The 24,486-nt window shown below is 44.1% G+C and overlaps 1 protein-coding gene across 2 annotated transcripts; it reads right to left on the bottom strand.

Annotated features, from left to right (window-relative positions):
- Window positions 1–1,047: 1,047 nt before the first annotated feature.
- LOC137305833 (leucine-rich repeat and fibronectin type III domain-containing protein 1-like protein) lies at window positions 1,048–19,153 on the bottom strand. Of its 2 annotated transcripts, XM_067974758.1 has the most exons (3): window positions 17,757–19,144; window positions 2,139–2,527; window positions 1,636–1,764 (listed from the first exon to the last, which is right to left on the bottom strand). In XM_067974758.1, exons 1-3 carry the CDS (start codon window positions 19,142–19,144, stop codon window positions 1,733–1,735), a joined length of 1,809 nt encoding a protein of 602 aa, XP_067830859.1. In that variant the 3' UTR covers window positions 1,636–1,732. The 2 variants fall into 2 exon arrangements, with proteins under 2 accessions (XP_067830860.1, XP_067830859.1); XM_067974759.1 differs by having other exon boundaries at window positions 1,048–2,527; window positions 17,757–19,153.
- Window positions 19,154–24,486: the final 5,333 nt, after the last annotated feature.

Below are 24,486 nucleotides of genomic sequence, written 5' to 3'. Positions count from 1 at the left end.
GGAGGGGAATGGAAAGGCCATGATGGGGAAAGAGGAGGGGAATGGAGAGGCCAGCATGGGGAAAGAGGAGGGGAATGGGATTGGGATGAGGCAGGAGGTGGGATGAGGGTCCAGAATAAGGATGATATTGGGGCGAGGTAGGGAGTGGGAGCAACGGCCAGTGTAGGGATGTGTTCAGGGTTAAAGTTGTGATATCTGCCTTGGTGCTAATGAAAATTCATTAGCAACTTTAGTAACCTAAGTCTCCACATCATAAAACATAGCAGTAAGTAGATCAAATGGGCTGTTGTTTCAAAAATCAATTTTTTCGTGTGTCTTGCTTACTTCTTTGAATTTTGGACTGTGCCAACAACCATGCAGATGCCACCCATTGTGATTCTCCATCGTCAACTCCTAATGTCCATCATGCCACGCTGAGAGGTTGCCAGGTGAAGGCTTGGCATTTTCTCGCAGGAAGGGGACTACAATTACAGGATCAACAGTTGCTGTAAAACTGTAGGTTTTATAGTTTCAGTAGGGCTCTTTCACCCGCAGTATGGGAGCTGGGATAACCCTGCCCTCTAACAGTATTCCTTTCCAAGAAAAAGAGAGGGAACAGCATTGAATCCCAGACTGGTCAATATCCCATCACCTGACAGGCCTTCAATGGAGGCCTGAAGGCCCAGGGAGCAGTGTGCATGCCGAGGAGAATAGACGAAGGGAATCAGGCTGCGAGTATTCTCTAGGCCTTACTGTAAGTACCAATGGAATAGGCCCTCCTGCTGATTTATTCACCCATTTCCCTTACAAAGATTTGCCTAAGAAACTCTTTCATCTCGCTTTTAGTTAAAAACTGCAAACTCGATAAATAACAGAAGACAAAATGATGGCACAGGTTTTTAATATAAAAACATGTTCATCAACAGCATCTTTAAAAACATCATGGGTGGTACAACTCTTTACTATATAGATATATATATATATGTAGAATACAGATACATACATCTATATATATACCTGTATATCTATATAAAGATACATATATAGATATAGTATAATACACTTACACTGAATGTTATCCAGACCAGCCAGATATAACAAATATCAAACATGAAATCATTTTAAATTGGAAAGCTGTCCAGCATATTTCGATCTTTGATCCCATTTCTTTACGCTTATATACTTTTTTTTTCTGGTTTTAATAAACATCAAAGCCATGTCTCTTTGAGGTGAGTGTTAATGACGGTAGTTCTTCCAGTGACTGATCCTTGGCGGAGGGGGGGGGCGGGGGGGAGACGTGACGTAGTCAGATCGTACCAATTGTCGAACGCAGATCCATTCGGATTGCAAACACCGGAGGGAGAGATGGAAAAGAAAAGCAACAAAAGAAAAAGAAAGCATCTAACTCCTTCTGTGAATGTGGTGATGGCGCCTCTCCTTGTCCACAGTCCGTGGCAGCAGTCAACCTATCCAATCCATGGTCCCAATATTGTGGTAGTTTAAGGCACCGCTGCAGGTGCATAGGTGGGGGGCACATCACGAGGTTTCCTGCACTCTTGCTCCCTCGAAAGGTTCGCCTCCGTGCAGATGACAGCCCTCCATTAACGACGGAGTGCTGATGCTGTCCTGTGAGTGAAGGCGAGCTCACACTGTGCTTTCCAACATCCATTCGGTGCTGCTGAATGTTGTTCGCTTGCTCTCCAGAGCAGTGTCATCAGAGTTCAAATTCTGTCCACTGCCAGTCAGATTTGACTTAGTCCGTGCTCTCCTTGGATAACTGTGACTCTGGAATAGAGAATAGTCTCCATCAAACGAGTGTCTATGGTGAGCCCTAGAAATTTCGCAGGGCAGAATAGATATATTGCTTAGTTTAGTTTGTTTCTCCCTTCGAGGTAACGTGCCTTTGCTCGACCTAATCAAGCAAACCGACATACTGGACTCAGTTGTACCTCCTTCTGTCTGTCCCTCTTCAGAAGACAACTGGACCTCTTTCTGGAGGTCTACGCTTGGCTTTGTCCTCCTGCTTTGTGTGTGAGACAAAGTGTCTGCTGTCATCACAGTGGTAGTCTGAGGAATACTGCCCTTTTCACTAGACACGTTTAACAGCACAGTCACTGAGCCCTTGGTGGATTCACCAAAAATCTCTTGAATAGACTCACCTGAACCCTCGGCTAGCTTTGAGGTGGAACGTATCATGCTTCCATTCTGACCCCCGTTGGTCTGCGAACAGACATTGCTCACCATGGTCTTGCTTTCACCAGTGTTGTTGTAGACCTTGTACCTGATCATAAGGATGATGATAAAGACCAGCACAGAGGCCACAATGATCCCACCAATGATGATGATCATGGTCCCACCAAGGAATTGGGTATGTACCGAATGGCATTGGGTGTATTCTTGCTCTGTGGTGAACTGTACACAACCCACCACTCTGGTACCAGTCATCGAAGTGATCCCATCGTCATAGACTGCCAGAATGCACAGGTCATAGTCCCGTCCTGGTGCCAGATCATTGACCAAGAAGGTTTTGCTTGAGGATGGAATCATTCTGAAAGATATAAGGCCTTGCATTAGTAATAACGCAAAATACCATTTGACATATTGATACGATGAAGGCATTTTAAGATCAGTTTGAGCTTGGGATCAATCTTAACAGCATTTCCTTCAGTCTTTCTTACAATCTTGAAAATTGAAGTGAGCTCACTGACAGCTCGGTCGTATGAAACTGAACTGTGTAGATCCAGGGCAGATGCTTAGGCTGCACTAAGTTAGCTGAGCTCAGTCGGAGAGGTGCTACAGTTGGTTCCAGCTCTCCCTGGGCTAGGAAAGAGAAACAATCGTCAGGGTTCCCAACTGCTGGTCCCTGACCAGTGAGATACACTTGAACGAGAACCTGTCTGGTGTCGGTGTCAGGTGAGCTCAGGGTCGGGCTCTGCTGTGACGCCCCCTGTAGTAAAATAGTCCGCCAGAATGGTGACTTACACCTGATATTGGAGGGTATCTGGGGCCTGTGAGAGCATACCACCAACATGAGTCAGGGTCTTCAGGAGAAAATTGGTGTGTGGAGGAAAACAGTCAAATGTAGGAACTATTTGTTCAACAAGACAAAAGTAGCAAGGCCAAAATTAGAGAGGGAATCTCGAGGCAGTACAAAGAAGGTTTACTCGGTTAATCCCGGGGATGAGGGGGTGGATATATGAGGAGAGGTTGAGTAGATTGGGACTCTACTCATTGGAGTTCAGAAGAATGAGAGGCGATCTTATTGAAACATATAAGATTGTGAAGGGGCTTGATCGGGTGGATGTGGTAAGGATGTTCCCAAGGATGGGTGAAACTAGAACTAGGGGGCATAATCTTAGAATAAGGGGCTGCTCTTTCAAAACTGAGATGAGGAGAAACTTCTTCACTCAGAGGGTGGTAGGTCTGTGGAATTTGCTGCCCCAGGAAGCTGTGGAAGCTACATCATTAAATAAATTTAAAACAGAAATAGACAGTTTCCTGGAAGTAAAGGGAATTAGGGGTTACGGGGAGCGGGCAGGAAACTGGACATGAATTTAGATTTGAGGTTAGGATCAGATCAGCCATCATCTTATTGAATGGCGGAGCAGGCTCGAGGGGCTGATTGGCCTACTCCTGCTCCTATTTCTTATGTTCTTATGCTATCAGGGCCTCATTTCAGGAGCAAAGTTACAGTGAATTTCTGTTAGAATTTGGTGGTTTATTGAATATTAGTATTTGATCAATGGGTGCTGATGGCATCATCAGGGGAACTGCTTGAGGGAATTATGAGCCCACCAGTGAAATTAAACACCTGATAGAAAAGTTACAAGGCTATTATAAAATATATCTTGTATTAAAATATGGTATTTGGTAGTAATTTACAAATGTTTCTGTGCGGGAGATCCCCTGCAAATATTGACACATCCCACGGACCCCCAGCAAATATTTGCGCACCCCTGGGAACCCTTACATTATGGACAGGCTCGTTGGACCCACTGAGAATACTGACGCATGCCTGTGACCTCTTACATTCGTGGGACTCCCTGTCACTATTGTCACACTCCCAGGGAGCCCCTAGCATAACTTGTAAAAGACGCTGCAGCGATCCAAAGGAAAGCTGTGCCCTCGTTACAGAAAGCACGCGTTATTTGTGTGCAGCGACTGAAGTATTGTGCCAGTTATAGCCAACAAACATACAGAAGTGCAGAATGCAGAATTCTCGAGACACTCTGCTTACAGTGCACAGATGGGCAGAAATCTGACCTAATGGACTCCCTAGAATTCCCCTTTGAAAACCTACACTGAATGATACAGCCCATAGCTCTTATATGATGCAAGAACGTGGTTCTAACATTGTTGTTCTGTGGAATGTAATCTCATCACCGGAGGCTTGTGTGTGGTGGGTGCGAATGATTTTGAGCTTCACTCTTGCCATTTGCGATGCCGCCTGAACCGCTATTCGAGCTCACGGATTTAATACAAAACACATCGGGCAGTGAGTCAGGCATTTTAAGGCAGTAAAATCAATGCTGCAGCTTTTCGAGGGGTCTGTGCCCTCTGTTAAATTGGCGTTTTGGAACTAACTGACTGCCAGACATCTGCTCATAGATCATTTGATTGATACCATTCCCTCCATTTTTTTATCCTTCCCTTTTTCCTTCCTTCCCTTTTCCCTTCTTTCCGCCCTTTTGTCCTCCTGCCTTGTCCCGAGCTTGCTTTCTCCATCCAGTTTCTTCTGTAGCTCTACAACATTCCCCTCTTATTCAATCGCTCCTCATGGCTAACTCCTTCATACAATTATTTCATGTCAAGAGCATCGCGTGACTTTTACACCAGTAACATTGTGGCCATATTGAACGCAGGCTGGTTAGATTAAAGTTGGTCAGTTATATAAATTAATTGGAAATGTACAATTGCCTGAATCCATGCAACAGACTATTAATGCAGTGAGGCTCAGAAAAAAAACATTTCATCCGTGGCGATCTCGATTGTTTCTGGGTTTGTTTATTTCTCTAAGTTTGCCCTACGTTTCTTTCCTACATATTTAGAATTTTGATCAGTGTATATAATAGAAACCGCAATAAAGATCGGAAACTACCAAGCATCAAGCAACATTAAAGGCCAGAGGAATGCATAGACAACCAGATGAAGATGGAAGGAATACATTGTAGGAGAGTTGGTCCAGTTTGTGCGTAAACTATGCGACAAAAGCCAGCCTCAGTGACTCACTGAGAGGCATTTCTTAACTGCCAACCTATACAGCCACTGATAGGGAATGGCGGCACAAAGAATCATCGAATTTACAGCACAGAAGGAGGCCATTCAGCCCATTGGTGTACTGGTGCTAGCTCTTCAACCAGAACTGTCTCCTCAGGGCTAACAGTGACAAAATATAAAAAGGGACAGGTATCACGAGGAAGCAAAGGGAAATTGGTTTTACTATTATTATCAGGTCAGGGAAAGTCCATGGTCCAACTGATTTTTTTTCTATGTTTGACATTTTTTTCCTCCTTGTTTGCTGAATGTCGCCTTAAGACAGCGACAGTGAGATGAATTGGCCTGCGAGTGTAAGTGGGTTGTACAGAAGCAACATAGTTAGAAAATGCCAAGAACATCATTCAATCCTGATGAGTCGACATAAAAGGATTTACCAGGATGATAACTGAATCTTCCGCTCGACAGAACATGACATTTATGACTGGTTTGTGCTCGTGAAGGTGAGGAATGTTAGTGCTGGAGAATGGAGCATTTTCCATTTCAGACACCCAGCGTCAGCATCAAACACTCCCAGGTTGGGTAAGACATGGGTTACATACAGATTAAGTCTCCTTCTACACTGACCCATCAAATGCTCCCAGGGCAGGTACAGCACGGGTTAGAGACACAGTAAAGCTCATTCTACACTGTCCCATCAAACACTCCCAGGGCAGGTACAGCACGGGTTAGATACAGAGTAAAGTTCCCTCTACACTGACCCATCAAGCACTCCCAGGGCAGGTACTGCACGGGTTAGATACAGAGTAAAGCTCCCTCTGCACAGTCCCATCAAACACTCCCAGGGCAGGTACAGAACAGGTTAGATACAGAGTAAAGCTCCCTCTACACTGTCCCATCAAACATTCCCAGGACAGGTACAGCACGGGTTAGATACAGAGTAAAGCTCCCTCTACACTGTCCCATCAAACATTCCCAGGACAGGTACAGCACGGGTTAGATACAGAGTAAAGCTCCCTCTACACTGACCCATCAAGCACTCCCAGGACAGGTACAGCACGGGTTAGATACAGAGTAAAGCTCCCTCTACACTGCCCCCATCAAACATTCCCAGGGCAGGTACAGCACGGGTTAGATACAGAGTAAAGCTCCCTCTACACTGACCTATCAAGCACTCCCGGGACAGGTACAGCACAGGTTAGATACAGAGTAAAGCTCCCTCTGCACTGTCCCATCAAGCACTCCCAGTACAGGTACAGCATGGGTTAGATACAGAGTAAAGCTCCCTCTACACTGCCCCCATCAAACATTCCCAGGGCAGGTACAGCACGGGTTAGATACAGAGTAAAGCTCCCTCTACACTGCCCCCATCAAACATTCCCAGGGCAGGAACAGCACAGGTTCGATACAGAGTAAAGCTCCCTCTACACTGAATCAGGGCAGTTTTATGTTGTAAGTCGGTGCCCTTTGGGAATTGGTGTGGGGGCTGTACAAACGCACTTCAAGTAGGACAGAGATGAAATTTCTAAAGGAGAGCCGGCAGCAACAGTAATAATACAATGAATTCTACTTCACTGCACACCTGATAAATGCACCTGTCCATTACACTATCAAAACCAAAATTGAAAATTCCAAATCATTATTTATCTTTCTATTGCAATTACTTTTTTTTCGTTTCAATATTTTCTCCTTCCCGTCTGACGGCTCTCTCCTAGGGTTTGGTTAACTGGGCAGTGACAGCTCTCCAGTGCCTCATGCGAGTGAATATTCTTTGTGTTTGAGCCTAGATGCTGTTGGTTGGCAGGCTGGTCATCTTTCTGGATGCCTTAGACTTGAGCCCAGCTCAGTCCTCACCCATCATCCAAGTACAAGCAAGGGGCCACTAACAGTGGTCAGAAGCAGGGACCCTGACCGATTCCCCCTTTCCCGAGCCAAAGATGGGCATGGCGGAAAGAGAGAGAGATAGAAATCAACTAATGGCTGAAAGATGGACATCGCAGATAGGCAGTGTAGATGATTTGGTACATAAAGAGTTAAATGATTTCTGTAGATTGATAATAAATGGTTTCTATGGATCATTCTGTAGATGGGGTGATCCATAGATTAAATAATGCAAATAGGTTGGTGTTACAGATGGATGCTATAACTAAATAAATAACTGATACAGATAGTAAAGGTAAGATACTGTAGATCTACTATCGACACATTCTTAGACACTTACATATAGATTCTATAAGCAATAAGATGGGCACACGGCTCCTATAGACAAATACTACAGAGTGACAGCTAAATAGATTCTGTAGATAGATAGAGGAATGCTTTATACAGATTCCATAGATGTATTGATAAATTGACTGATAGGTACTACCGATGGGATGGATATGTAGATACTGTAAATCGATTGTGTAGATAGGTATGGTAGATTAATCTATAGCTGAATGCAGTAGCACTCTCTCCTCTGTTGCAGGACCTGAGCACTTGGTCTAGGCTGGTTGAGGGACATTGGAAGAATTTGTTGCTTCTCTTCCAAAGAGGTCCCATGGGATCTTTTCCACTCACTGAAACAGTCAGATGCTGCCTCAGTTTAACACCTCATCCAAAAGACTGCATCTCCAATCATGCAGCACTCCCCTGGGTGGGTGTAAAAAATCCAAAGGCACTTTTCCAAAGAAAAGTAGGGACTTTTCCTGGTGTCTTGACTGTTCATTCCTCAACCAACACCAATACAGATTAACTGATCATTCAATTTATTGCTGTTTGTGGGATCTTGCTGTGCACAAATTGGCTCCAACGTTTCCTACATAACAAGAGTGACTCACTTCAAAAGTACTTAATTGGCTGTAAAGCGCTTTGGGACATCCAGAGGATATGCAAGGTGCGATATAATTGTAAGTCCTTTCTTTTACTATCAATCAGTCAGTACCTTACATAAATACAATAGGCAGACACAGTATATAGACTTTATCGATGGACGTGTTACTATAGAGAGATAAATCGCAGCTACCTCATTGTTTGGATTCCTCAAGGAAGAATTGGATTTTGGCTTTGACTCCTGTCATTCTCATTGTAATCACAAATAGGCCATCCTATGAATCAATGCCATGGACTTTCAGAGTGGAAAGTAGCTCATTAGTTGTTTCTCACTTGCCCATCGACCAGGAGCCAATGCAGTGCCCAACATACGATAATGGATGGTGTAGGTGCGGGGCATTGCAAAGATCGAGGTCCTTTGTTGACTTTGGACTATTAAATCTATGGGCAGCAATGTCACAAGGGCAAACAAGAGTAAAACTCATGAAGGATCTTGTCGATCTTACTTCTCTGCGCTGTATTTTACACAGTGCTTTAAATGCTAATAGTTTGTGTTATGGTAATTGGACTTTATGGATAATCCTTATTGGGGAGCAGTGGATCCTTGATGGGGAGCAGGTGGTTGCTATGCATCCTTGATAGGGAGCAGTTGGTTGCTATGGATCATTGATGGGGAGCAGGTGGTTGCTATGGATCCTTGATAGGGAGCAGTTGGTTGCTATGGATCATTGATGGGGAGCAGGTGGTTGCTATGGATCGTTGATGGGGAGCAGGTGGTTGCTATGGATCATTGATGGGGAGCAGGTGGTTGCTATGGATCCTTGATAGGGAGCAGTTGGTTGCTATGGATCATTGATGGGGAGCAGGTGGTTGCTATGGATCCTTGATAGGGAGCAGTTGGTTGCTATGGATCATTGATGGGGAACAGTTGGTTGCCAAGGATCCATGATGGAGAGCAGTTGGTTGCTATGGAGGACAATGGGTGCATGAGACCAAAGATTCAATATTATAGTTCCATTTTTGTTTAATAACCAAAATCTGTGTTGAGTGTTAGCTGTTCTCAGCTGAGACATCAGTAGCACTGCTACAATTGGGCTCAGTGCCCCTCCTGCAAAACTAGCAGATCCAGTAATCCATTCATTGTAAAGAACTTTGGGATATCCTGAGGACCTGTTGAAATGCTATATAAATGCAGATATTTGATCGGGTAGACGTGGAGAAGATGTTTCCACTTGTGGGGGAGTCCAAAATTAAGGGTCATAAAAATAAGTTAGCCACTAATAAATCCAAGAAGGAATTCAGGAGAAACTTCTTTACCCAGAGAGTGGCCAGGATATGGAACGCGCTATCACACGGAGGGGTTGAGGCGAATAGCATAGGTGCTTTTAAGGAAAGTCTGGATAAGGACATGGGGGAGAAAGGAATAGATAGGATCAGATGAAATAAGGTGGGAGGAGCCTCGTGTGGAGCATAAACACCGGCACAGACCAGTTGGGCCGAATGGCCTGTTTCTGTGCTGTAAATTCTGTATAATTCTATGTCTGCTGCTGGGCATTGCTTACAGTGAGTTGGCGGATGGACTGTTTCATAACACCAGGAGTGTGAATGTTACAGTCTGTAATGTGCATTGTATTACTCTGATGCTAAGATGCAGTTGTGTTTAAATGGCCTCTTCCTTTAAGGCCACAAAGTCAAGGCTAATGGTTGTAAAAAGGCAACATCCTGAGCAAAATTAGAAGTTAGTTGAATATTGGCCTGTGCTTGTAAATTTTCAGCCTTAAGTCAGCAAGAACCAGCATAAAATGATGGATTCTTTTTAAATAAAACATTTTGAAGTGTGACATTTAAATTAAACGTTGGTCCCTTAGAGGTTGAGACAGGAGAAATTATAATGGGGAATCAGGAAATGGCAGATGCGTTAAACAAATATTTTGTATCTGTCTTCACAGTAGAAGACACAAAAAGCAGACCAGAAATAGTGGGGAACCAAGGGGTAAATGAGAGTGAGGAACTTAAAGCAATTAATATCACTCGAGAAAAAGTACTGGACAAACTAATGGGACTAAAAGCCGACAAATTCCCTGGACCTGATGGCCTACACCTGAGGGTTCTAAAAGAAGTGGCTGCAGAGATAGTGGATGCATTGGTTATGATCTTCCAAAATTCTCTAGATTCTGGAATGGTTCCAGTGGACTGGAAGGTAGCAAATGTTACCCCGCTATTCAAGAAAGGAAGGAGGGAGAAAACAGGGAACTACAGGCCAGTTAGCCTGACATCTGTCGATGGGAAAATGCTGGAATCCATTATTAAGGAAATGGTAACAGGGCACTTAGAAAATCATAATATGATTAGGCAGAGTCAACATGGTTTTATGAAAGGGAAATTGTGTTTGACAAATCTATTAGAGTTTTTTGAGGATGTAACTAGCAGGGTAGATAAAGGGGAACCAGTGGATGTCGTATATTTGGATTTTCAAAAGGCATTCGATAAGGTGCCACATAAAAGGTTGTTACACAAGATAAGGGCTCATGGGGTAGAGGATTGGTTAATAAACAGAAAACAAAGAGTAGGGATAAACGGGTCATTTTCAGGTTGGCAGGCTGTAACTAGTGGGGTGCCGCAAGGATCAGTGCTTGGGCCTCAGCTATTTACAATCGATATTAATGACTTAGATGAAGGGACCGAGTGTAATGTATCCAAGTTTGCTGACGATACAAAGCTAGGTGGGAAAGCAAGCTGTGAGGAGGACATGGAGAGTCTGCAAAGGGATATAGACAGGTTAAGTGAGTGGGCAAGAAGGTGGCAGATGGAGTATAATGTGGAGAAATGTGAGGTTATTCATTTTGGTAGGAAGAATAGACAAACAGAATATTTTTTAAATGGTGAGAAACTATTAAATGTTGGTGTTCAGAAAGACTTGGGTGTCCTCGTACAAGAAACACAAAAAGTTAGTATGCATTTTCAGCAGGAAATTAGGAAAGCAAATGGTATGTTGGCCTTTATTGCAAGAGGGTTGGAGTACAAGAGTAAGGAAGCCCTACTACAGTTGTACAGGGCTTTAGTGAGACCTCACCTGGAGTACTGTGTACAGTTTTGGTCTCCTTATCTAAGGAAGGATATACTTGCCTTAGAGGTGGTGCAACGAAGGTTCACTAGATTAATTCCTGGGATGAGAGGGTTGTCCTTTGAAGAGAGGTTGAGTAGAACAGGCCCATACTGTCTGGAGTTTAGAAGAATGTGAGGTGATCTCATTGAAACATATAAGATTATGAGGGGGCTGATAGGGTCGATGCTGAGAGATTGTTTCCCCTGGCCAGAGAATCTAGAACTCGGGGCATAGTCGCTGGATACGCTGGATAAGGTGTCGGCCATTCAAGACTGAGATGAGGAGGAATTTCTTCATGCAGAGGGTTGTGAATCTTTGGGATTCTCTATCCCAGAGGGTTATGGATACTGAGTCATTGAATATATTCAAGATTGAGATGGATAGATTTTTGGACTCTAGGGGAATCAAGGGATATGGGGATCCGGTGGGAAAGTGGAGTTGAGGTCGAAGATCAGCCATGATCTGATTGAATGGTGGAGCAGGCTCGAGGGGCCGTATGGCCTACTCCTGCTCCTATTTCTTATGTTCTTATGGTGGGTAATGATAGATAGATATAGATATTAATTTTGCTATGTTCCTTTGTTAAGGTTAATACTTATTGTCATCAAGGTACAATTACTGAGGGATGGAAAACATTTCCACATTTTGCTCCCAACATTAGCAGTGAGTGTTTCCAATATAATTTCTATGTAGCTAAAGCTTCCTGTACTCTGCCTCCAACAACGAGCCTTCAACCCCAGCTTTAAAAACAATCTGCTCCTACACATTGTGACTTTTCCATTTCTCATACCTTCTCACACCACCTCTCTTTATGACTTCTCTAAATGAAGATGCAATCTCATGGCAATTAGTGCTGTATTGTCAGCAGTTCTGTGCCGAACACTCAGACCTTCTATGATCAGATGAAGACAGTCGCAAACTATTTTCACTTGTGAGAAAAGTCTTTGATTCGGGATAAAATTTTCATTTCAATTGAAGGAGATCTGTGGTTATTAGCCGACTTGGCGCTTAACATTTTCAGTCATTTGTGGAGCAGCAATCAACAAAGCAAGTAATCTACTGAACAACCCAAACAGTGCGAATCGAAGAGTGGCCAAAACATGGAATAGACTTGTGGGAAGAGTAACGGAAGCAAAAAGCCTCTCTAGACGGATGGGTTAGGAGAGGCCGATCAAATTCGTCTCTTCATCCACGTCAGACTTGAGCTCAAATCCCAGGAACGACAGAGGTCCACTTTACCATATTCCATCAACCAGTCCCAATTTCAGTAGGATTCAACCTAATTAGTTAAATATATAGGTTAACAAATAATGTTTTGGACGCAGCTACAGCACTTAGAGTTCGGTGTGTGGAATGTACCTGATGCGTACTGGACGCAAGGCTTATACTAATGGATTCCAGTGGCATAGTTCATAGTGAGTCAGAGGATGTGCTGCTTCACCCAGTAAAACATGAACTATCTTATCAGGGCCAATGGTGATTTAAAAGTCAAATTGTAGTGTTAGAGATTATTGTGGCGTGTTAGTGATATTTTTGAGCTTGAGCTCTGTGAATCTGTGCATATTTATGTGAAACTACAACAATGGCCTTGAGTATTATTAAATGTTTGTTTAACTGTGTAGTTAATTTTATCTATATTCATAGAATCATAGAATCATAGAAGTTTACAACATGGAAACAGGCCCTTCGGCCCAACATGTCCATGTCGCCCAGTTTATACCACTAAGCTAGTCCCAATTGCCTGCACTTGGTCCATATCCCTCTATACCCATCTTACCCATGTAACTGTCCAAATGCTTTTTAAAAGACAAAATTGTACCCGCCTCTACTACTGCCTCTGGCAGCTCGTTCCAGACACTCACCACCCTTTGAGTGAAAAAATTGCCCCTCTGGACCCTTTTGTATCTCTCCCCTCTCACCTTAAATCTATGCCCCCTCGTTATAGACTCCCCTACCTTTGGGAAAAGATTTTGACTATCTACTTTATCTATGCCCCTCATTATTTTATAGACTTCTATAAGATCACCCCTAAACCTCCTACTCTCCAGGGAAAAAAGTTTCAGTCTATCCAACCTCAATAAGTCAATTTTTTTGAAGCACTAGATACAGAGGAGGGGGCTTTGGTTGTTCCAGTTGGAGATAGGCTGTAGGAACTGTGTGTGTGGTAGGAGTGGGAAGCTGGAGGGGTTGGTAGCGATGGGAGGGTGGTCCCAATTCTTAGGGGTTGGACTAGCTCACCTGAAAGGGCAGGGGATTCTTTGGTATTTTCACGCAAAAGGGGGGCACCAATAAGACATCGCTATGGAACCGTTCACAGGGACACTCAGGAATTCTCCTGATTTCCCGTATGGCCGTTCCGCCCCTGTATCCTCGTATTTTCCAAGATTCTGCAATCTGAGCATGTGCAGTGAGCGGAATTTCCCAGCAAGTCTTCGTATGATTCATTGACCATACAACTTGGAGTAGTTCTTTCCTCGTGTTGCCAAAGAAATCCTGAGTTTCCAAATGTTCTGAAGGCAAACTGAAGAATGAGTTTTGAAAACTTTTTTAAAGTAAAGTTTCTGATTTTATTTATTACCAATTGTGCTTAACTTTTAAGTGTGATTATACTAATCATTTATTGATACAATTATTGCTTATAGAAAATGTATTTATTTTTCTCAGTACAGATGTTGAGTGTTGTCTTTACTGAGACATTATTTCAGTTTGGTTTCCCAAATGATTTGAAAATAAGCCGACAGATTAAGACCTTTTTTTCCAGTTAAAGCTTCACATTAAAAATATTTTCACCTTATCTTTTATTTCTTTCAGCAAATCCATGTCAGGAAAAGTTAGGGCATCATCGGGTACGGTAGCATAGTGGTTATGTTACTGAACTAGCAATCCAGAGACCTGAACTAATATTCTGCAGTCATGAGTTCAAATCCTGCTATGGCAGCTGGGGAATTTAAATTTAATTAAATAAAATCTGGAATTAAAAAAAAACTAGTATCATTAATGGTGGCCTTGAAACTACCAGATTGTTGTAATAAACCCATCTGGTTCACTAATGCCCTTTAGGGAAGGAAACCTGCTGTCCTTACCTGTGACTCCAGACCCACAGCAATGTGGTTGATTCTTAATCGCCCTCTGAAATGGCCTAGCAAGCCACTCAGTTGTTCAAGAAGGCGGCTCACCACCACCTTCTCAAGGGCAATTAGGGATGGGCAATAAATGCTGGCCTTGTCAGCAATGCCCACGTCCCATGAACGAATAAAAAAAAAATCATTCCAGCTCCCTTTATTGTTCTTGGAATTTTAAAATAATTATTGTCTTCCTGAAGATCTAATTATGCAGCTGTGCCACCAAACTCCAATATCTACTCCTTCGCACTGCTGCTGAAGCCCGAAACCTCCGCCCTCCCCAGTACTACCAAGCCCCAACCTCCCTCCCCCAACAGTTTTGCTAAATCCCAATATTTCCCCATCCTAATCCTACTGAATTCTCAAACTCACCGTGAGAACACCATGGGAAATCCATTAATATCATACAATAACGCTCCTGTATCTCTCTTAAATAACACAATTTTTGATGTACAACATTCCTGTATATGATTCCTGTGTATATGTTATATAATGCACCCTGTGTTACAGTGATCTAACATTATTACGATACCCTAGCACATTTAGTAGGAGATAATGGCTGTGACTGCAGTATAAATGGGCTTGGTTTTGGGTTCAATGAACCGAACCCTTCTCTGAACCTGTACAATTATTCTGAGGGCACCTCTTAACGAGGCACATTAGCACCAGGAATTAGAAAAATATGGATTTCCGCATCAATCATGTTTGGAATTCAGAACCACACTCCAATTTCTGGAGGGGTCGGAGGGACAGGAAAACAAATGAACCGGTGCGACTGATGAAAGGGACGATTGATTTTCCTGAAATCAGCTCCTAGAAATGGGAACCGTGGGAAGCCTGTTTGAACCTGCTGTACATCTGCTCTCAAAGAAAGAAAATATGAAAGCAATCACAAAGCAGCAGGAGGATGGTTAGTGCTGGCTGTGATCGCACAGAGCGATTAACCATCTCTTCTCTTCATTAACCCGCTCGAGTCGCAATGCGTGAACAATCTTTACAGTACAAAGAGGCAAACAATGACATTCCTCCAGCCCTCTTCACGTAAAGGTCATCTCGGTGAGATTTCTGGAATGGAGAGGTGAAAAAAGGTGCACACCCAGGAATAGAGAACGGGGACAGCAGAACTTGGAGGAGTTCTCGTTCCTGTGTTCAAACCCCTCTGCGGCCTCACCCCTCCCTATCTCTTCAACCTCCTCCAGCCCTACAACCCTCCCAGATCTCTGCGCTGCTCCAATTCTGGTCTCTTGCGCATCCCTGATTTAAATCGCTCCACCATTGGCGGTCGTCCCTTCAGCTGCCTGGTCCCTAAACCTCTCCGTCTCTCTCTCCACCTTTAAGACGCTCCCTAAAACCTACCTCTTGGACCAAGCTTTTGATCACCTGGTCCTAATGTCTCCTTATGTGGCTCGGTGTCAAATTTTGTTTGATAATCGCTCCTGTGAAGCGCCTTGGGACATTTCACTATGTTAAAGGCGCTATATAAACGCAAGTTGTTGTTGAGAGAGAAGAAAAAAAATGCAAATAAGCAAATTGTTTCTCTTTCCCCTTCTCCCACTCCCAATATCCAATTTTCTTCCTTGGATAGAATTACATAGGCATTGACAGCTCTTCACTGCCTTGCCTAGGGGATCACCTGACGAAGGAGGAAGCCTCCGAAAGCTTGTGAATTTAAAATAAAATTGCTGGACTATAACTTGGTGTTGTAAAATTGTTTACAATTGTCAACCCCAGTCCATCACCGGCATCTCCACATCTTGCCTAGGGGAGCCATTCTTCATGCATTAGTCTAAACCGTGAGGTTTGGCCGATTATGAGGGGCATTACAGCCAAGCCTGATCCAGTCCTCATCCTGATGTTACATGTGTGCACTTTCCAACAGGTGTTTCTCAATATCATTTGATTCAATAAAAGTCTGTAGGTCTGAACTAACACTGCACGATATTTGTAACAAGCATTCCCAACATGTGCCATTTCCTCTGTCCCCTATTTCAACAAAGGTTACTTTAATCGAACCGATGCCTTTTGTTAAAACAGCAAGCGAGGGAATTTCACGAGAGTGTCAACACACTTGATATAATGTCACACAGCACGATGTCAATCCATAAATCCAGGCAGTTTTAATCACTGTAACATCAGCTTGTAACATTATGTTTGAGTCAATTGATACACTCACAGCTGAAATATAGAAAGAATTTGCAATTATATACATAGAATTTGCAGCACAGAAACAGGCCATTCGGCTCAACAGGTCTATGCCGGTGTTTATGCTCCACAAGAGCCTCATCCCACTTTACTTAATCTTACTCTATCAACATATCCTTCTATTCCTTTCTCCCTCATGTATTTATCTAGAATAGTAAAGAAGTTTCTCCTGAATTCCCTATTGGATTTACTAGTGATTATCTTTTATTTATGGCCCCTAGTTTTGGATTCCCCCACAAATGGAAACATCTTCTCTACGTCTACCCTATCAAACCCCTTCATAATTTTAAAGACCTCAATCGGGACACCTCGCACTCCTCTCTTTTCTAGAAAAAAAGAGTCCTTTCACATCCTTAATGTTCCAACGAGCTTCACAGCCAATCAATTATTTTTGAAGGGCATTCACTGTCGTTTTGTAAGGAAATGCGGCAGCCAATTTGCACATGGCAAGTTCCCACAAACAGCAGTGAAGTAAAGGACAAGGTAATCTGTTTTAGAGATGTTGGTTGAGGAAAGAATATTGGGGAGAACTCCCTACTCTTCGAAAAGTGATAATGACCAGCTAATCTGTTTTTAGTGATGTTGGCTGAGGGATAAATATTGGCCCAGGACTCTGGGGAGAACTCCCCTGCTCTTCTTTAAATTGTAACGTGGGATCCTTTATGTCCATTTAGAGGACAGCAGGATCTCAGTTTGATCTCTCATCCAAAAGACATCACCTCCAACAGTACAGCACTTAACATAGAAAATATGGAAAATTCGAGCCTGCTCCACCATTCAATATGATCATGGCTGATCCTCTATCTCAATACCATATTCCCGCCCTCCCCCATACCCCTTGTGTCTAGAAATCTATCTAGCTCCTTCTTAAATATATTCAGTGACTTGGCCTCCACTGCCTTCTGTGGTAGAGAATTCCACAGGTTCACCACCCTCTGAGTGAAGAAATTTTTCCTCATCTCAGTCCTAAATGTCCTACCCCAAATCCTGAGACAGTGACCCCTCGTTCTAGACCCCAAAAACATCCTCTCAGCACTCCCTCAGTACTGCACCTGGGAGCGTCAGCTTAGATTATGTGCTTAGTTCCTGGAGTGGGACTTGAACCCATGACCTGTGGGCTTCAGAGGTGAGAGTGCTACCCATTGAGCCATGGCTGACACTTCAAACGAAAAATAGATTCTTCCCAAAGAAAGTATGGAGATAGCAGTTTCTTTTAAATTCCTTTCAGTTTTTTTTCCAAATTAATACATGTGCGTTCACTGAGGCATGCTCACTGTTTCTAGTAAAGTGAATGAATTTAAATGCCTAGGGCCAGTATTTACCTGTAGACCAGAGTGTCATCAGTGGAGCTGTTATACTGAATCTGATACATGCGTATCCCAGGGATGGGACGCTGAGAAGGCCAACGGATCAGGGCTGAGGTTGTGCTCAGTTCTGTTGCCACCACCTTCTTGTCCTGCAAATTCTTGGTGTCAGTGTTGTTGGAAGGGGATCCGGATTTGGTGGATGTGGTGATGTCTGAGGATCCCGGGGCAGGCTCCTTCATGTGGTTCGTAAAGTTGACCAGATGGGGAAGAGGGATGATCCCGACGGTGACGTTGGTAGCCGACTCCCCGGCTGCATTGGAAGCGATGCAAGTGAACTTGCCGCTGTCCTTAAGTGTTGTGATCAGAATGTCCAAGGTTCCATTGTCGTATATTATTGTCCTGGATGTGTTGGAAACCATCTTCCCTTCTGGCGAGCTCCACAGAATGGAGGGGTCAGGATCTCCAACAGCTTTGCATTTCAAGGTCACGCTCTGGCCCTCCATGACGAACGTCTTGGTGGACTGAAGCCTCGTTATGAGAGGAGGCTCACAGATAAACTCCTCCTCGGAGATGGACCAAAAATATTTGCCCATCAAGTGAGGCGGTGAGGCACAGGTCTCCAAGTCATCTTTCCTCATCAGACGCCTGAGCCACAGCAGCTCACAGTTGCAGTGCAGTGGGTTCCCGCCAAAGCTGAGTACCAGTGAGAAGAAGTGAGAGCCTTTGGCATTAACCAGTAATTGAGTCCTTAAGAAAAGAGGATCTGGGGGCAGCTTTTGAAGTCTATTGGATGTCATGTCCAATCGAGCCAACTTGTGGAGAATAGAGAATGTTCCTTCTTCGATGTGGTCAATCAGATTATGATCCAAAGTAAGCGTGTTCAAGTTGACCATCTTGGCAATAGCTTCCCAAGGGAATTGCTCCAAGTTATTGTAGGACATGTCCAAATCTTCCAGGCATGTGAGGAAGTCATTGAAGGACCCTTCAGAAATGTGGTTGAGCTGGTTGTTGTTCAGTATTAAGTGGCGGAGGTTCACCAGACCTTTCAGGTGTTCGTTGACAAGCTGAGTCAACCTGTTACTGTCCAGGTGAAGAGCACGCAGCCCCCGTAGGTCACCAAAGGTAAAGGGCATGATCTGGCTGATTGTATTCCTCGATAGGGTGAGGTGAACAAGGCTGGTCATGTTGGCAAAGTCTTTCCTCCTGACCGTGGTAATGAAGTTATCAGTCAGACGCAGCTCCACAGTTCTCCTGTCAATAAACGGAGGCACGAAGAGAAGCCCAGTTTTGGCACAGAGGATCGCGATGGAAGGAGACAGGTTTTGGCAGATGCAGCGCTTTGGGCAAAGCTGAGCCTTCACTGCCATGCTGAGTATCAGCAGATAGAAGAGGAGCCTTTCCATCGTCGATCAGACTACCAGTTCTGGAAGAGGAAAAAGAGCAAAGCAATATTAGAAACCTTTGGAAGAATTGAATTGTTTTTAGACAGAACAGCAAGTCTGTCCAACACCAGGTTATATTTTTGACTGCTCATCTCTACGTGTAATAGGGTTTTACAGCTTGACGCACATTTGCTTTCTTTAGGGATAGATCAAACACTGTGATCACCAGCACACATTTCCTCCACATTAAGCAACTCTTCCTCCTAAACCTTTCCTCAGTTCCTTGTGCATTTCATGCCTTGAGTGAAAATGGACCAGGAATGTCCTCATGACATTTCAGCTAAATAGGAATAAGAGAAACAAGCTGTTAACACCATCTGGGCACTCGAGCTGCAATTTTATTGCCCCCTCCCGTCTGCCTCCCTGAAGGTGTTGGCTCTTACTTGGATACCATTCCATCAATGGTATCTGCTCGCAAGTGCGCACTCAAGTGACTAACATGTTTTGAGCCTCCACAGTAGAGTCAGCAAGCTTTACACCTGGGGTGAGGGCGGTAGGGGTGGGTAGGGGGTGGAAGGGAATGTGGAGAGATCAATGGGATCAATGGGATCTGGTGTACGGAGGCAGACACAACAGGAAAGGTCCCAGTTTCAATCTTCCACCTGGGTTGAGTTAGCCAATCCCATTGAGGGTTAGTTTAGAGTCAGCACATGACCTGAACACCCATGGGCTAGAAATATGAAGAATTATCCAGCACACCCACTGTTCCTTCTAATCCCATGACCCCCGCTGGCAAACATAGGGCGGGTGAAAGAAAGAAAGAAAGAACTTGCATTTATATAGCGCCTTTCACAACCTCAGGACATTCCAAAGTGCTTTACAACCAATGAAGTACTTTTGATGTGTAGCCACTGTTGTAATGTAGGAAACGTGGTAGCTCATTTGTGCACAGCAAGATGTGACAATGTCCAGATCGTCTGTTTTAGTGATGTTGGTCGAGGGATAAATGTTGGCCAGGACACTGGAGAGAACTCCCCTGCTCTTCTTCAAAAAGTGCTTTTAAATCCACCTGGGAGGGCAGACGGGGCCTCGGTTTAACGTCTCATCCGAAAGACGGCACCTCCAACAGTGCAGCACTCCCTCAGTACTGCACTGGGAGCGTCAGCCTGGATTTTGTGCACAAATCCCTGGAGTGGGACCTGAGCCCACGACCTTCTGACTCACCACTGAGAGTGGGATGCCAACATCCACTGTCTGGGTTGACACTCGAAAAAGTCATGTGACTTCAGGAGAGGAGGGCGGGGGAGGGAATAAAGGGAAGCCAAAGGACAATCTCACCGTGCCAGCAAGATTAGAAAGTTTATTTTACGTGCTGCAAAGCTGGAGTGAGTCACAGTTAACTGACGACTGGCTTGTAAATTGCTGATATTTTTCACACATTGCTATTCCTGTCAAAGTGAAGTGTTAACCTCAGTGTAGAGACATTTGGTGTAAGAGCAGAAACAGCCCATTCAGCTCATTAACACCGATTTGCTTTCTCACCTTCAGCTGTGAGCATCTGATTTTGAACAGGAGACTCGAACAAGTTATGTGTTCTCATTATCATCTCATACATGTCTTACAGGTAGGATGGGAAACTTATCAAACTTACCTACGTCAATCTGTTCATCTTCAGGATTGACTTTAGACCATTTGTTTGCCCCAGAATACCATGCCATCCCTGCATACCATCTACCCCTCACCGTCCCTTGATTCCCCCTCCTTTTCTGAAGGTATGATGTGGAGATGCCGGTGATGGACTGGGGTTGACAATTGTAAACAATTTTACAACACCAAGTTATAGTCCAGCAATTTTATTTTAAATTCACAAGCTTTCGGAGGCTTCCCCCTTCGTCAGGTGAACGATGTGATTTCACATCGTTCACCTGACGAAGGGGGAAGCCTCCGAAAGCTTGTGAATTTAAAATAAAATTGCTGGACTATAACTTGGTGTTGTAAAATTGTTTACAAATTTCTGAAGGTACTGATTGCTTCCTTGGGTATGCAGGAACCCCTCATACATCGTCACTCCCCGTAACTGGGCCCAGACAGTGAGTACCAAGGAAGAAGACGCTGCCAGAGTCTCAGTAAAGGAAGGTATAGTTGAGATACTGGACAAGCTAAAAGTTGGTAAAGAAGAGGTACTAGAAAGGCTGGCTGTACTTAAAGTAGATAAGTCACCCGGTCCAGATGGGATGCTGAGGGAAGTAAGGGTGGAAATTGCGGAGATACTGGCCATAATCTTCCAAATATCCATAGGTATGGGGGTGATGCCAGAGGACTGGAGAATTGCAAATATTACACCATTGTTCAAAAAAGGGTGTAAGGATAAACCCAGCAACTATAGGCCAGTCAGTTTAACCTCGGTGGTGGGGAAACTTTTAGAAACAATAATCCAGGACAGAATTAACTTGGACGAGTGTGGATTGGTTAGGGAAAGCCAGCACTGGTTTGTTAAAGGCAAATCATGTTTAACTAACCTGATAAGAGTTTTTTGATGAGGTAACAAAGAGGGTAGATGAGGGCAATGCGGTTGATGTGGTGTATATGGACTTTCAAAAGGCGTTTGATAAAGTGCCACATGGTAGGCTCATCATCAAGATTGCGGCCCATGGAATAAAGGGGGCAGTAGCAACATGGATACAGAATTGGCGAAGGGACAGGAAACAGAGAGTAATGGTGAACAGTTGTTTTTCGGACTAGAGGGAGGTGTACAGTGGTGTTCCCCACTGACTTGGACTTGGGTGTACAGGGCACAATTTCAACATTTGCAGATGACACAAAACTTGGAAGTGTAGTAAACAGTGAGGAGGATAGTGATAGACCTCAAGAGGATATAGACAGGCTGGTGGAATGGGCGGACACGTGGCAGATGAAATTTAACGCAGAAAAGTGCAATTGATGCATTTCGGTAGGAAGAACAAGGAGAGGCAATATAAACTAGAGGGCACAATTCTAAAAGGGTTACAGGAACAGAGAGATCCGGGGGTATATGTTCACAAATCGTTGAAGGTAGTAGGGCAGGTTGAGAAAGCAGTTACAAAAGCATACGAGATCCTGGGCTTTATAATTAGGGCATAGAATACAAAAGTATGGAAGTCATGATGAACCTTTATAAAACACTGGTTCGGCCACAACTGGAGTATTGTGTCCAGTTCTGGGCACCGCACTTCAGGAAAGATGTGAAGGCCTTAGAGAGGGTGCAGAAGAGATTTACTAGAATGATTCCAGGGATGAGGGACTTTCGTTACGTGGATAGACTGGAGAAGCTGGGGTTGTTTTCCTTGGAACAGAGATGGTTGAGAGGAGATTTGATAGAAGTATTCAAAATCATGAAGGGTCTAGACAGAGTAGATAGAGAGAAACTGTTCCCATTGGCGGAAGGGTCAAGAACCAGAGGGCACAGATTTAAGGTGATTGGTATAAGAACCAAAGGCGACATGAGGGAAAACTTTTTTACACAGCGAGTGGTTAGGATCTGGAATGCACTGCCCGAGGGGGTGGTGGAGGCAGATTCAATCATGGCCTTCAAAAGGGAACTGGATAAGTACTTGAAAGGAAAAAATTTGCAGGGCTACGGGGATGGGGCGGGGGAGTGGGACTAGCTGGATTGATCTTACATAGAGCCGGCACGGACTCAATGGGCCGAATGGCCTCCTTCCGTGCTGTAAGCTTTCGATGATTTTATGATTCTATGATTCCCACTGAGCCAGTTAGATTAAAATCGGGCTACTGGGGGAGCTGGTTAATCCATTCTCTTGATGGACTTGGGATCACTTTCATACAAGATGTTGGAAGATTATTGTTTATTTTAAATAGATTGGATTGTCGTGCTCATCGAAGTGAGGGGTGGGAGTGAAGGGAATGATATGGTTAGATCCAAAGTTAATTTCTACCCATTATGCCCTCAACAAGGCTTCGAAAAGCTAGAAAAGCTCCGGATCTCGAATGCTTTATTAACCGCTTTCTCAACCTGCCCTGCCACCTTCAACGATTTGTGCACATATACCCCCAGATCTCTCTGTTCCTGTACCCCTTTTAGAGTTGTGCCCTCTAGTTTACATTGCCTCTCCTCGTTCTTCCTACCGAAATGCATTAATTTGCACTTTTCTGCATTAAATTTCATCTGCCACGTGTCCGCCCGTGCCCCCAGCCTGTCTATGTGCTCTTGAGGTCTATCACTATCCTTTCCTACAACCTCAGAAAATGTCCTTTACTCTGTCATTGTGACGTCCTTCCCTTTTGAAATTTTCTAGGTTTTAAAAAAAATTTGCCAATTGCCTCCCCTTGATTCCTGAATCAGTTGATCCCATGGTGGGCTACAGTTCCACCTACAAATGTTGCCCTCTGATACCTCACCCAGTGAACCGTTCTTCATGTGTGAGACAAGACAGTGAACTTGGGCGGGCTATTTTCACCTGGGGGGCATCACAATCGAGCCCTCACCTGTGTCCGACTGCCATTTCAGTCGGGGTCACTGGATCATGATCAGAAGCAGGACCCCTGATTGATTGTTCTCCAAATCCAGGAGCACTAAGAACCATTGCAGCAACCCTATTGCCGTGGTTACTCAGACCAGGGCGTAGCCTCGGCTACTCGCTATCTTAATCTGCTGATCCATCTGGCTTAAGTTGCTAAGAGGAGAGTCACTTTTACTGCCCTGTTAGTTCAGTGGCTGTAAATGCTTCACCCAGTGTGGTACTGACTGCCCCAGTGTGTGTACAGGTATCAGCCCCGGTATAACTCAGCACCGTCTTGGATTCGAGTGAGTAAAGCTGCCCTGTAAGCATAGAGCGACAAAAGTAAGTCTCCGAATCGTACCGCTGCTGTCAAGACGGATCATTAATTATTCATCTGTCAGCCGAGCCTAACTTTGCAAATATTAAACACTATGCTCTTTACGCAATGCTAAACTGTGCTAGTAGGGTGAGTGTAAAATCGCAGGTTTGCTAACGATTGAGATTTTGTGGCCGTCCTACATTATCTGCCCCTCTACAATAGATCCTTCTTGCAAATGTTCACTGATATGGGACAATCATGGTGTATTTATAGAGAGCTGTTCATCCTTCTAAAGATGGATCCTCTGTGCCGATGTCTCTTAAGTTGGGAGTATTGTTAAGAGGTCCCCTTCTAAAGAGGAGGTCCTGCTTGATTATTCTCTTGTTAAAAAGGTAATCTTGCTTTTCCAAACCCTTTAAAAAGAGGTAATATCCTCATAGGGACACCTTAAAGTTTCATCATTGAAAGGGAGCGTGGTGGGATTCCCTGTTTATGAGAGCACAGTCACATCTTATCATATTTCATGTTCGTGCTATACCCATATG

The sequence above is a fragment of the Heptranchias perlo genome, chromosome 41 (assembly GCF_035084215.1).
Source record: "Heptranchias perlo isolate sHepPer1 chromosome 41, sHepPer1.hap1, whole genome shotgun sequence".
NCBI classification, from domain to species: Eukaryota; Metazoa; Chordata; class Chondrichthyes; order Hexanchiformes; family Hexanchidae; genus Heptranchias; species Heptranchias perlo.
This window is presented reverse-complemented; position numbering and strand designations above follow the sequence as displayed.